Here is a 13,822-nt window from a genome sequence, read left to right as displayed (position 1 = left end):
TAATGAACATTTTTCTCAGACTACTATGTTTATGTTCAGTTATTTCACTTTAATTGCAATAAAAAGAACCTATTCATTGCCATTAAATTGAAAATATTGAACCTACACATAAGGGCCTCATAAAAATGCCAGTTTTAGAAGAAAATTTCAAATGGCACTTAGTATGGAGCTTATAATATGATAAATCTTGAACCGCACGCTCACACCAGAAAACTACTAACTGGCCAAAATGCTTTGTTTGACTGTTTCGGATATATTAACTTTTAACATTTTTTTTAACAGTTTATTGGGCACAAAATCAACATGAGATTGATTTCTAAAGAGTCATGTGACAATAAGTAATGGCTGCTAAAAATTCAGCTTTGCCATCATCACAGAAATAAATTACATTTTGAAATATATTCAAACAGAAAGCAGTTATTTTAATCTGTAATAATATTTCACAATATTACTGCCTTTACTGTATTTTTTATTCAAATACATACAGCCAAGGTAAGCTTAAGAGAATTCCTTCACCATAAATAAATAATAAAAAATAAAAATAATAAATAATGAAAAAAATAATAATAATAAAAAGTGAAAAAAAAAAGAACAGTAGTTATATGATATATTCTCACAGAATTATATATGAGCAAATTATGGTAGAATGTAGTTCTTATTTGTGACCAAAAAAAGAACAGCCTTAACAAAGTTATAGCACAAACTAAACATTCTCCAAATGATATGTATAATTACATATATTCATTCATTCACAAATACTTCTCATAGGAACACAGAGCCATCTGCGAGTGAATTTCAGCTCATGCTCCAGAGGCCCAATTTGCTTTGCCTGGCACGACAGAATTGGCAGATTTGAAGCGTTCCGTTTCCCTGATCAATATGTCACTGCGGAGGCATCTGTCTGCCTGAATGTAGCAGGGGGTGGCAAGTTCACTGAGTAGGTGGTCATGAGAAAAAGGGTGAACATTTGAATCAAAATGCTTAGTTAATCTCTGTTAAACGCTGATATTTGTGATGAGCTTCCTCTAGCACGAACACAGACTACAACCACTAAAAAAAGCTAAAACTCAGGCCATCTGCTCGTTGAATGTGTCAAAATAGCGTCTTCCAACATCATTGCTACATAGGATAGAGTTGTCTGCTCAAAAGTTTGTAAAGCCAGAATTTTTGATTATTGGCATAAAGTCTAATCCATATTCTGGCCAAGAACCACCTACGTGGACAGGAATAGGCCGTTTGACCAACATGTGAAATGACCAACAACACTTTTCTTTTCTTTTTACAAAACATCAAAGGGTAAGTACATCTGAAATCGATGCTTTTTAATGATTTCTCACAGTCTGTAGAGACAGCATGAAGGCAAATTAATAATTGGCATTAACTATATATTAAACAACAATATTAAACAAAAAAAATGTGGTGACATTTTTTTTTAATGCTACTCATAATGTAGCTGTGCATTGTCATAAGACGTCAAAGTAGTTTTAAGTACAACCTGACAGTAAATATAACAGTTCGATGCTGTTATTCACTTAAAAGAATCGTTCATTAGAGTCATTTGTTTGGAAATCGGTTGGATTACACTGTTCACACTGTATGATTTTAATTTACTAAAAAGTATTGACTCATAAAAGACATTCGTTTGGCAATCAGAATATACAGGTTTTGCTGTTTGTTTATGATTCACTAAACAGAACTGACTCATAAGAGTCAATCATTAGAGAATCGGACTCATGTTGGCATTCTGTGCGTTTTGTGCCATAAAGAATCAAGAAAATTAGAATCAAATATTACATTTACATTTAGTAATTTAGCAGACGCTTTTATCCAAAGCGACTTACAAATGAGGACAATGGAAGCAATCAAAATCAACAAAAGAGCAATGATATACAAGTGCTATAACAAGTCTCAGTTAGCTTAACGCAGTACACGTAGCAAGTAGAGGTTGAATGACTTCAGATTTTTTAAAGTCAATTTTTTTTTTTCATCTTTTATGTGATGAAAGTCGAGTCAAAGTCGACTAGTCACCAGAGGCGGACTTCATTTTTAACAGTTATTTTGTCTTTGAGTCCTTATGTTTCTCACAGATTTCTGTTGGTTCTAAATCAGATACAGATAAAGTAGCACAGTAAAGATTACATTCATATGAATGCATTAGTGAGAGCGATTGCGAGTCTGAATTAATTCTACCTGGCAGTGTCTCTCTACTAGTAGTGAAGTTGTGGGATTTAGTTATTAAGAAATATATGCCTGAACTTTTCAGTTTCAAAGCAATTTTATTGAGAAATCACAGAACAGTGTTGATAACAGTGCTGGGCAAGTTACTCTGAAAATGTAATCAAATTACTGATTACTGATTACTCCTTTTAAAAGTAATCACGTCACTGTTCTGATTACTTTATTTCAAAAGTAATTAGTAATTAGTTACATTACTAGTTACGTTACTTTTTTCTCCATGAAATTTATGAAATCCCAGCATAAATAGATGAATAACAATTTATTTGTTTTAGATATTTTATGTTTAGATATTTCTATTTTGAGGGAGTCCCGTGAATCATTTCATTCTCCCGCATCCCGCACACACACTAGCGTCTACCCGCCCGCACCAGCACTCGCCCATCTTGTCCCACGTTGCACTCTGTTGCGTCGGGTCTCGTGGGAGCAGATCTCTAGAGTTGTGTGTCATCAGCATAGCAGTGATATGAAAAGCCATGTTTCTGAATGACAGAACCTAGTGATGCCATGTAGACAGAGAAGAGAAGTGGTCCAAGAACTGAGCCCTGAGGCATCCCAGTGGTTAGAGGTTGTGACTTGGACACCTCACCTCTCCAAGATACCTTGAAGGACCTATCTGAGAGGCAAGATTTTATAAATATTCCAAACAGTTGTGTAATAGGACTCCAAATATTCCATAAATTAAACTCTTGAATATCTTTTTAAACAACAAAATAGCATAATTCATTTATTTTTAGAAAATACTACTTATAATGTGTACTTATAATGTGATTCATGTATCTCAGGAGTATTATGAGCAACATAAGAGTCAACTGTAAACTCTTTGTGTTTGATTCAATTAAAAGAATCGCTCAGCTTCATTTGCTTGGAAATCAGTTGGATTGCACTGTTCACAATGTATGGTTTTAATTTTCTAAAAAAAAAAAAAATGATAAGAGACGTCAGTTTGGCAATCAGACTATACAGGTTTTGTTGTATGTTTATGATTCACTAAACAGAAATGACTCATAAGAGTCAATCATTAATAGGGAATCAGACTAATGTAGGTATTCTGTGTGTTTTGTGCCAAAAAGTATCAAGAGAATTAGAATTAAATAGGCCTATTCCAAATAGTTCTGCAATAACATTCCAAACCTTTCTTGAATTAAACTCTCGAATATCTTTTTAAACAACATTAAACCAGAAAAAAATAGCATAATTCATTTATTTGTATAAAATATTACTCATAATGTGTATTGCTTATAGTCATATGAAGTCTCAGGAGTTTTATGAGCAACATAAGAGAAAAATGTAAAGTAATAGTATTTGATTCACTTAAACGAATTGTTCAAAAGAGTCATTTGTTTGGAAATTGATTTGACTACATTGTTTGTGCTGTATGGTTTTAATTTGCTAAAAATAACTGATTCATAATTCTTAAAGTTACATTAAGTAAAGTTCATCAGACCTTGATCATATTTTGGGTCCTCGGGACCTTCATCATACACTGAAGTGTCTGTCGGCAATAACTAAGAGGGATGATTCCAATCTCGTCGTCCAGTTAGAGACTATAAGCTTGAAATCTAGATTGCTTAATGTGGAGTGCAATACGACCAAGGCCAAATGAGATTTTTCTGGTCAATAAAGCATAAATGAGTTCAGAGTCCTCAGACCCAGTGGGTCTTTAAAATACATTAAGGATATAAAAGTAGAATACGATATGGCTGTCTGTATTGTGCATATTGTTACTCGCCCTCCCATGTCTTGGCTTACACGTAATGTGTAGGAAGAGCAGCACCGTTTCCGAGCCCAGACTGTTCTCCGCCGTGGCTGACACTCTGTAGATTCCCACGTTCTTGTAGATGTGTTTAATGCCATCCTCGATAGAGCTCACGTTGGAGTAGGTGAAAGCGTTTCCGTCGCCGAAATCCACTGTGATGCTGGTTTTTGATCCATCACCCTGGGAAAAAAGGGTAAGTCTAGGGTAAGGGTGAGTCTAGCTTAAAAAAATATATAAAAAAACACACACACACACACACAACCAGGCTGGTGAACAAATGTTCTTCATTCAGAGAACTTCCTGTAATATCTTAGAATTTCCCCCCTTTTTTTAGGCAGAAAGCAAAACTGTTCCTGACTACGATACTGGCAAAGCTCTGTGTACAATTCATTCATCTGTCAGTTCATCTGCTTTGGAGGATGTCTTGTCTGTCCCAGACCGCTGATCTACCATGGGAAAACATTGCTCTTGTACAGGCAAGATGGTCGCTCATGATTTCTCAAAATCTCAAGCTTACAATGCCCAATTTATGGTGGATGAGGGTTATCTCTGTACTTTGGGATTTAGCAGTAGGTACTGTAGATAAATTGTAAAGGTCACACTTTAGTTCTCACTATAACCAGTTCTCACTATAACTAACTATGACTTTTGCCTCAATAAACTCGTCATTTGCTGGTTATTAATAGTTAGTAAGGTAGTTGTTACGTTTAGGTATGGGGTAGAAAGAAGGGATCTAAAATATGGTCATGCATTTCCAGCGTGATTATGTTAATGTGTGAAGTTGTGGACATGCATCACAGAGCTAGAGCAAGACGAGCATTTGTGGTTAAAAACTAAATACATTTATTTTTCTTTAGAAAATTACAATCATTTCACTAGATAAGACCCTTATTCCTTGTCTGGAATTGTGTAGAGCCCTTTGAAGCTGCATTGAAACGGCAATTTGGACCTTCAAGCCGTTGGCTCCCACTGAAGTCCACTATAGAGAAAAATCCTGGAATGTTTTCCTCAAAAAACTTAATTTCTGTTCGACTGAAGAAAGAAAGACATGAACATCTTGAATGACATGGGAATGAATAAATTATCAGGATTTTTTTATTCTGTAAGTGAACTAGTCCTTTAATATCTTCTTTGTTCTTTGTATTAATAAACAGCCAATATGCTAGTAAAATGCATGCTAATACGCAACTTGTAAATAGTGAGATTTGGTTCGTAAAACAAAGCATTATGGAGTCGTTTGTTTGTGAATGACTACACTGGTCACAATAGCCGGGTTTCCATCTAAAGTTGCGAATTTAACTTGTGCGCAAAATTGGAATATCGCATAAAACTTTTGCGAATAAGCACCATTTCCACTCAACGAGTCAGAGAGAACAAAATTGTCACTTCCTGACAAACTGGCACTAAATATCACCAAAAAAAAGTAGGAGAAGCCACTGAATATAATAATTTTCATATAAAATAAATTACTTGCACCTTAGAGCGAGCAGATGAAACACAATAAATGCGGTAATTGTGGAAATTTTTATTCTGGAAGTGAACTTGTCCTTTAATATGTTCATTGCAATAGCCGGGTTTCCATCTAAAGTTGCGAATTTAACTTGTGCGCAAAATTGGAATATCGCATAAAACTTTTGCGAATAAGCACCATTTCCACTCAACGAGTCAGAGAGAACAAAATTGTCACTTCCTGACAAACTGGCACTAAATATCACCAAAAAAAAGTAGGAGAAGCCACTGAATATAATAATTTTCATATAAAATAAATTACTTGCGCCTTAGAGCGAGCAGATGAAACACAATAAATGCGGTAATTGTGGATTTTTTTATTCTGTAAGTGAACTAGTCCTTTAATATCTTCTTTGTTCTTTGTATTAATACACAGCCAATATCCTAGTAAAATGCATGCTAATACGCAACTTGTCAATAGTAAGATTTAGTTTGTAAAACAAAGCGTTACTGAAGTTGTTTGTTTGTGAATGACTACACTGGTCACAGTAGACGGGCTTCCATCTAAAGTTGCGAATTTAACTTGTGCGCAAAATTGGAATATCGCATAAAACATTTGCGAATAAGCACCGTTTCCATTCAACGAGTCAGAGAGAACAAAATCATCACTTCCTGACAAACTCGCACTAAATATCACTAAAAAAGTAGAAGCTACTACATACAATAATTTTCATATGTAATAAATGACTTGCAAATGAGCAGACGAAACACAATAAATGCGGTCATTGCTTTCAGAGGTGGATGCCCGCTGTTTCTGGGAGGCAATTATACATAAATACTTTGAAGGCAAACTATGCTCGAGCATTTAAGAATAACCATAACAACATTTCATATATTGTGCAAAAAGATCTGTCCGCTGGTTAGTCCGGTTATGCGGTCCCATCGTGCAAAGTCAAATGACTTTTTTGATGTGCATGGAGGAATTTATTCGCAAAATGCATTTCCATCTCCCATTATTCGCATTGACCCTTTTTCGCACAAGTCAGAAACCACCTCAAGCGAGCGTAAAAAACTTTTTTGCAAATTAAGGGATTTTTTTCTTCAACAATTCTGTGTTTTTCTGTCAATATGGGGTGCTGTGTGTACATTAATGAGGAAAAAAAATTAACTTAAATGATTTTAGCAAATGGCTGCAATATAACAAAGAGTGAAAAATTTAAGGGGGTCTGAATACTTTCCGTACCCACTGTAGCTAATGACTGTTAGTTTTCATAAGCAGTCAATGGGAAAGATGTGTTTTCTTGCTATTATTTTGCAGTTGTTTTATCTGCTCAGAATGCAAACTCACATTCCCTGAAAGATAATGTATGATTTTGTCACCTATAAGCAGTGCAGGAAACACTGAATCTTTCTATACCTCCTCCAGGAAGACGAGGAAGGTGACGTTGCTGGCAATAGTAGCCGTTAGCTTCCCTTCGCTGGTCACTAAGTGAAGGCCGCGAGGGGCCTGGCTAGGGCACAGGTGCCTACGAGCCGTGTACTGCTCTATCACCCCTCCGGTGCAGTTATTAGAAACCACCTTTCTGTACCTGCACACACACAGACGCATAACACACATTCAAAAGACACACATTTATAAACCAGTTCTGAAGCTCCAATACAAAATGATCAGTTGACAACATTGAAATTCATTAGTCTGCTAATCTGCTACAGTGAAAACATACAACATTTTAAATGAGTCATACATCAAAATCATTTGAGAACGCAGATGGCAAACATGTTTAATTGAAAATCTCACAAACACATACAGTACTGTACAAGTTTACTTAGCTATCTAAATGGGAACATTGAATAATCACTTCAATGGATAGATGCATACGTCACATGAGATCTCACCCAGTGCTGTTGAGGAACGTGTGTTCTGTAGTACAGGTCCGAGACATGGAGGAGGGCAGGAACCAGAATGCTGGAGTACATTTCCCATCAGCCCTTCTCTCGAAGCCATAATCACTGTAAAAAAAAAAAGAATAAAACAAAAAAAAAACATGGTGAGACCAGACATGAGTTCTCTACTCTTTGACATTGTGTTAAGTCATTTAACACAATCATCAGACCAGTTCTCACACCACTAAGCTAGAATCCCATTGGTCTGAAAAAGGCCTTTCTTAAAATAAATAAATAAATGAAATACAAATATTTTCAAAATTGTAAATACATATTAAATACATTTTACAAGAGAATACATTAAGAATTTCATGCTTAATTCAGTGTGTTAATTGCCATTTCTTTAAAAGTATTTGTGAAATAAACTAGCAATTTCTGAGTGAAAATTGTTTTTTTAGAAGTAACACGTGTTTTTCTCCATTTAGCTGTCTTCACACAGCTTGACTAGTTTCCACACAGCAAAGATCTTCTTTAAGAAAATGACTCTTCTGAAAATGCTGATCTTGTGAGGACAAGCCACGACTTCAATCCAGAAAATGTAATTGCTCAAAGGTTGCTTTTTACAGCTAGAGAGACTTAATTGAGTTTTCATTTAGGTATCAACTTTGTCACAGATATTTCTTCAAAAATTTCTTTTGAGACAACTGTTGACATGCACTAAAAGTTTGGGGTCGATGTCTTTAATTTTTTTTTTAAAGAAGTCTCTTATGTTCACCAAGGCTGCATTTATTTGATCAAAAATACAGAGATAAAAAACTGTACTATTAATACAATTTAACATAAGTGTTTTCTATTTGAATATATATTTAAAATGTAATTTATTCCAGCCATGATCCTTCAGAAATCATTCTAATTTGCTGTTTTTTTAATAGAATTCTTTAATGAATAGACAGTAAATGTAAAAGTAAAGCATTTATTTTAAATTAAATTATAATATTATAAATCTCTTTACTGTCACTTTTGATCAATTAAATAAAAAAAATTCTGAATTAAAATGTATCCTCCTTAAATAAAATAAAATAAAATAAAATAAAATAAAATAAAAATCTTACTGACCCCAAACTTTTGATTGGTAAATTATTATATGTATTAATTATTTATTTATCAATCAGATTATTAAAAACAAAAACTATTTTGCTGTGGTTTTTCATACTGACATATCACCGTGTTAGAGCAGTCTGTAGTTTTAGAATAGAGCTTGAATCTTTAAAGAAAGGTGCTTGTTTACTTACCACTCAAAGTCCGACTCAGTGCAGTCACATGGCTCGGATATCATTGTGACAGAGTAGGTTTTACCCATAACACACCTTGCTATGGGCTTCAGCTTTCGGAAGACTCTTTTGACTCCCATGAGGCAGCGTTCACCCTATAAGCAGGATTTCAACATATACATATATGCATGCATACACACACACACAAATATTTTCTACAATAAAGTTGGCATATGGTGTTCTCGTTCAGGTTTATTTTAGTTCTCGCATGAATAATTCATAACAATGAAGCATGTGTGCATCACCCTGAATTTACAAAAAAATAAGAGACTGGAAAGTAGACGAGAGAAAAGAAAATGTTTCCGCAATGTACTTGGTTGTTCCATATTTCATATCTCACATCCAAACTCTGTGGGGTTCGTTTTGTCAAAGATTTCAGGCTTCTAGCCTCTCACTAACATTTCATGTGTCTCACAATAACATTTTTTGCCTAGTCTTTTGTTAACATGCTTCCTTTAAATTAGTGCTCCAAATACTGCAGTTTTATTCAGATTTGTGCTAGTTGAAATGAAAAAAAAAAAAAAAAAAGTTTTACAGCTGCGGTCCATTGCTGGTCATGTCCTCTTTTTTGGATTTCATATTTATCAGACTAACTGGTGCAGAGCGGCGCAATAAAACCCTACAGCACAGGACGGTTCAGACAGACACCGAATGGCTTGATCTCATCAGCATAGTACTGTAGTCTACAGCCCAAAAGCTGGGTTTTAACCATCCAAACTTTGACATCGTTCTGTCTTCTGTCGACTTCTGTTGTCTTCAAGTCTGCTTCAGCTTCTCAGAGTTTGTCACAAAAATAGAAAGTACTATGAGGCTTCAGGTTAAAGTAGGACAGTCTACTGCCATGTCCTTACAACTAATAAACGTACATCTATTATCCTCCTGTGAGAGGACACTTGGCTTCTGGCTTGACTTCTGAGATATATATTATTCTGTTCAAATATAGTCTCAGCAGCGGACCCTGGGAAAGAATGTCAGGGCGGGTTAGAAAGGAATCTTGTAAATTAAAAAAAAAACAGAAAGCCAATGCGGAACACTCTTTAGTGCAATCTAAAGCATCAGGCCTCACTGGAGAGTTTATTATGCTGGAAAGACCAGACAAAGCAGAAAGGTATCTGATCAAGACTATACTGGCCTCTCTTAATTTTAAGGCTTGAGATGCAGTATAGAATCGGAGTTGAGGACATTAATGACATTAAGATGGGGAGATTTGTTTACAGAGGCCTCGTGATTGTCACAATGGACTAATTGTCAAGGCAATATTTCATTCTCACTTAGTTTAACTTGTTTAACTAAAACTATCATTTCTATGATACTATGTCTAATTTAATGGAATATTATTTTATTAAAAAATAAATATTGAAGTAAAAAATAAAATGTAAGACATTTTAATTTATACCAGTAATATTGGAAAGTTTGTGAAAATTTGATGTTTTTATATTTGTTATATCATATATTCATCCTTTATGTATTTGTTTGTTTCCGCATTTTCTTTCCTCCTTAAAGAGATCAATATACAACACTGTGTGAAACAAGGATTTAGGCAAATATTCAGATTGGGGAACCAAATGCTAAAATACTAAAATAATTTCTCACCTGGTCATGTAAATCCCACGGCACATAGTCAGACTCGATGCATCTTCTGTTAAAGATAGACCTGAAGTCTATCTTTACCAGCTGCCATTCTGAGCGGTGACTGACATGACCGAAGATCCTGCAAACAAAGGCACAACATCAGCCGCTGTATGTCTGGCGAGCAGTGGCATATCGAGAGCGCAGTGACTCTAATGATTAGAAAGATATAGAGCGGACAGGAAGAAGAAATGCTTATCCAAGTCAAACCACATCAGTGGAAACCTGCGTCAAACCGTCAACAAAAAGTCTGAAACTCACATTGAGAAAGTCTTGACAGTGTGACACTTTTAGGGCCTGTCAGAAAGACAGCAGAAAGTATCTAGGAATATCCTACAAAGGAAAACTTCATGAAATACTTCTCAAAATAATTTTAGGTTGTGCTGGATTCAGGATAATGTAAAATCAGAACTGGCATGATGGTTTTAATGATTTGTCTTTTCAAATAGGTGAGCCATTACTGGAAGGTCTAAAAATAAACCAGTTGCTTCATCATTAATTGCTTTATTTTTATCACCAAGCAAATCAAGCAAAGCACTGAGCATTTTATTCTTACATATTTTTCACAATTACCATTTATTTATATGAAAGTAAAACCTGTAATTGTGACAGAGCTCACACTGTAACATAAAGTCACAATTATGAGAAATAAAGTAGAAATGTAAAGTTATAAGTACAATATATAAAGTTGCAATTATGAAAAACAAACTCACAATTGTTTACAATAAAGTATACAAATTTATAAAAAGTTTAGTTATAAAATATAATTGTATTATAAAGTATAAATTAATATACATCTATTTAATATTAATTTGCTATTTTAATTTGTTTCATAAAAACAGACATCTTAATCTTACCAGCAGTGTTGGGGAAAGTTATACTTTTATAAAGTAATGCATTATAATATTGTGTTACTACCTAAAAAAAAATAACTAATCACGTTACTTAATTACTTATATATATATATATATATATAATTTGCAAATGTAAAAGCCCTTTCACACCAAAAGTGACATGAGCCTCAGCCTCAAAGCATCAGCCATTCTGGATTGCATGAAAAAACAATTAAAATATTTAAAAAAAGAAACACAAATGTTGTTTATCTAAAGTCATTTTTTTGCTTGATTGAATTGGATCATTGAATGTCAGCAGCAAAGACACTAGTTAATAAAACGGGATTGAATACATAAAGCCTATTTGTATTATTTAACATATTTAATTATTGCAGGTTTGCATCATATTTTTTGTTTGCAATTCCCTGTTTTTATTCATTTTGAAGAACAATGAATCTGTTTTTATGTAAGTGAGATGAGTAAATGCATGATAACAATTAGTGTAGAACTAGTAACCATCATGTTTACACGGCACACACAACATCTCTGCACTTACACCTGATTTCTCTCAACATGGGTACAGGAGAGCTGGCAGTCAATAAATGGGAAAACAAAGTAACTGTTACTTATTTGAAAAGATAACTTGTAAATTAAAAAGTAATACATTACTTTAGTAGTTACTTGAAAAAAAAAATCTGATTATGCAACTTGTAATGTGTTACCCCAACACTGCTTACTAGCCACCTTATTAGGTATACCTGTTCAACTGCTTGTTAATACAAATATCTAATCAGTTAATCACATAGCAGCAATTCAATGCATTTAGGCATGTAGACATGGTCAAGATGTTCTACTGAAGTTCAAACCTAACATCAGAATGGGAAAGAAAGGCTATTTAAGTGACTTTGAACGTGGCATGGTTGCTAGTCCCAGATGGGCTAGTCTTTCAGAAGCTTCTGATCTACTGTGATTTTCACGCACAACCATATAGGGTTCACAGAGAATGGACAGAAAAATAAAAAAATATCTAGTGAGCAGCAGTTCTGTGGGTGAAAGTGCCTTGTTGATGTCAGAGGAGATGGCCAGACTGGTTTGAGCTGATTTGAGTTGAAAAGAAACAGTAACTCAAAGAACCACATGTTACAACTGAGGTATGCAGAAGAGCATCTCTGAATACACAACACATCAAACCTTGAAGCAGATGGGCTACAGCAGCAGAAGACCACACCAGGCGTCAATCCTGTCAACTAAGAACAGGAAACTGAGGCTATAATTCACAGAAGCTCACCAACAGAAGATTGTAAAGAGGTTGCTTGGTCTGGTCTCAATTTCTGCTGCGACATTCGGATGTTAGGGTCAGAATTTGGAGTAAACAACATGAAAGCATGAATCCATCCTGTTTTGTATTAACGTTCAGGCTGCTGCTGCTGCTGTAATGGTGAGGATTTTTTTATTTTTGGCACACTTTGAGCCCCTTAGTACCGATTGAGCATTATTTAAACGCCAGAATTGTTGCTGACCATGTCCATCGCTTTATGACCACAGTGTTTGATCTTGTAACAGCTACTTCCAGCAGGATAATGCACCATATAATAAAGCTCAAAGTATCTCGAACTGGCTTCTTGAACATGACAATGAGTTCACTACATTCAAATGACCTCCAGATCTCAATCCAATAGAGGATCTTTGGGATGTGGTGGAACGGGAGATTCGTGTCATGGATTTGCACCCAGTAAATCTGAAGCAACTGTGCGATGCTATGATGTCAATATGGACCAAAATCTCTAAAGATTGTTTCCAGCACTTTGCTGACTGCTATGCCACAAAGAATTAAGGTAGTTCTGAAGGCAAAAGCGGGACCAATCTGGGACTAGGAAGGTGTACCTAATAAAGCGGTCAGTTAGTGTATATATTCTCTTTCTATATATTATTTTCTAGCTAGATAAAATGGTAGTAATATTTTTATGTTACTATGTATGTCTAACAAAGCTGTTCAGTCCTTCTTCAGGGTGAAATAACCATGGAAGCCCATTTCTGCCAATGAATAAAAAAATAAAACAAAAGGTGATTGCAACTTTTTATCTCACAATTCTGACTTTTTTTTTCGGAGAACTGCGTGATATAAACTTGCAATTGTGGGTTATAAAGTCAGAATTGTAAGATATAAACACACAATTCGGACTTTTTTTCAGAAATGTGTGATATAAACTCACAATCGTTGGTTATAAAGTCAGAATTGCAAGATATAAATAAACTCACAATTCTAAGAAAAAAATGTCAAAATTGCGAGATAAAATTGCAATTCTGAAAAAAAAAAGTCACAATTGCGAGATAAAATTGCAATTCTGATAAAAAAAAAGTCACAATTGTGAGATATAAAATTGAAATTGTGAAAAAAAGTCACAATTGCAAGTTTATCTCGCAATTCTGACTTTATTTCTCACAACTTTGAGTTTATCTCTCTATTGCGACTTTTTTTCTCAGAATTGTGTTTATATCGCACTTGTGACTTTTTATCTCAGAATTGCCAGTTTATATTTTGCCATTCTGACTTTATAACCCACACTGCGATTTATTAAGTCAAAATTGTGAGATATAAACTCGCAATTCAGAGAAAATATGAATCTTTTTTTCCTCACACTTGTGAAAAAAGTCAGAACTGTGAGATAACAATTACATTTAAAAAAAAAATGTATTCAGTG

At 34.6% G+C, this 13,822-nt stretch overlaps 1 protein-coding gene across 1 annotated transcript in view; it reads right to left on the bottom strand.

Annotated features, from left to right (window-relative positions):
- LOC107729347 (VPS10 domain-containing receptor SorCS1-like) overlaps positions 1-13,822 on the bottom strand; it is a 202,173-nt gene that overhangs the window by 27,270 nt on the left and 161,081 nt on the right. The window contains exons 15-19 of the mRNA XM_016539813.1: positions 10,252-10,369; positions 8,620-8,753; positions 7,340-7,453; positions 6,861-7,032; positions 3,988-4,174 (exon numbers count right to left, since the gene is read on the bottom strand). Of these exons, the coding sequence (XP_016395299.1) occupies positions 3,988-4,174; positions 6,861-7,032; positions 7,340-7,453; positions 8,620-8,753; positions 10,252-10,369 (725 nt within the window). The remainder of the gene's footprint in view (positions 1-3,987; positions 4,175-6,860; positions 7,033-7,339; positions 7,454-8,619; positions 8,754-10,251; positions 10,370-13,822) is intronic.

The sequence above is a fragment of the Sinocyclocheilus rhinocerous genome, unplaced genomic scaffold (assembly GCF_001515625.1).
Source record: "Sinocyclocheilus rhinocerous isolate Xijiao unplaced genomic scaffold, SAMN03320098_v1.1 scaffold1148, whole genome shotgun sequence".
Taxonomy (NCBI): Eukaryota; Metazoa; Chordata; class Actinopteri; order Cypriniformes; family Cyprinidae; genus Sinocyclocheilus; species Sinocyclocheilus rhinocerous.
Note: the sequence above shows the minus strand (reverse complement) of the source record. Positions and strands in the feature narration are given on the sequence as shown.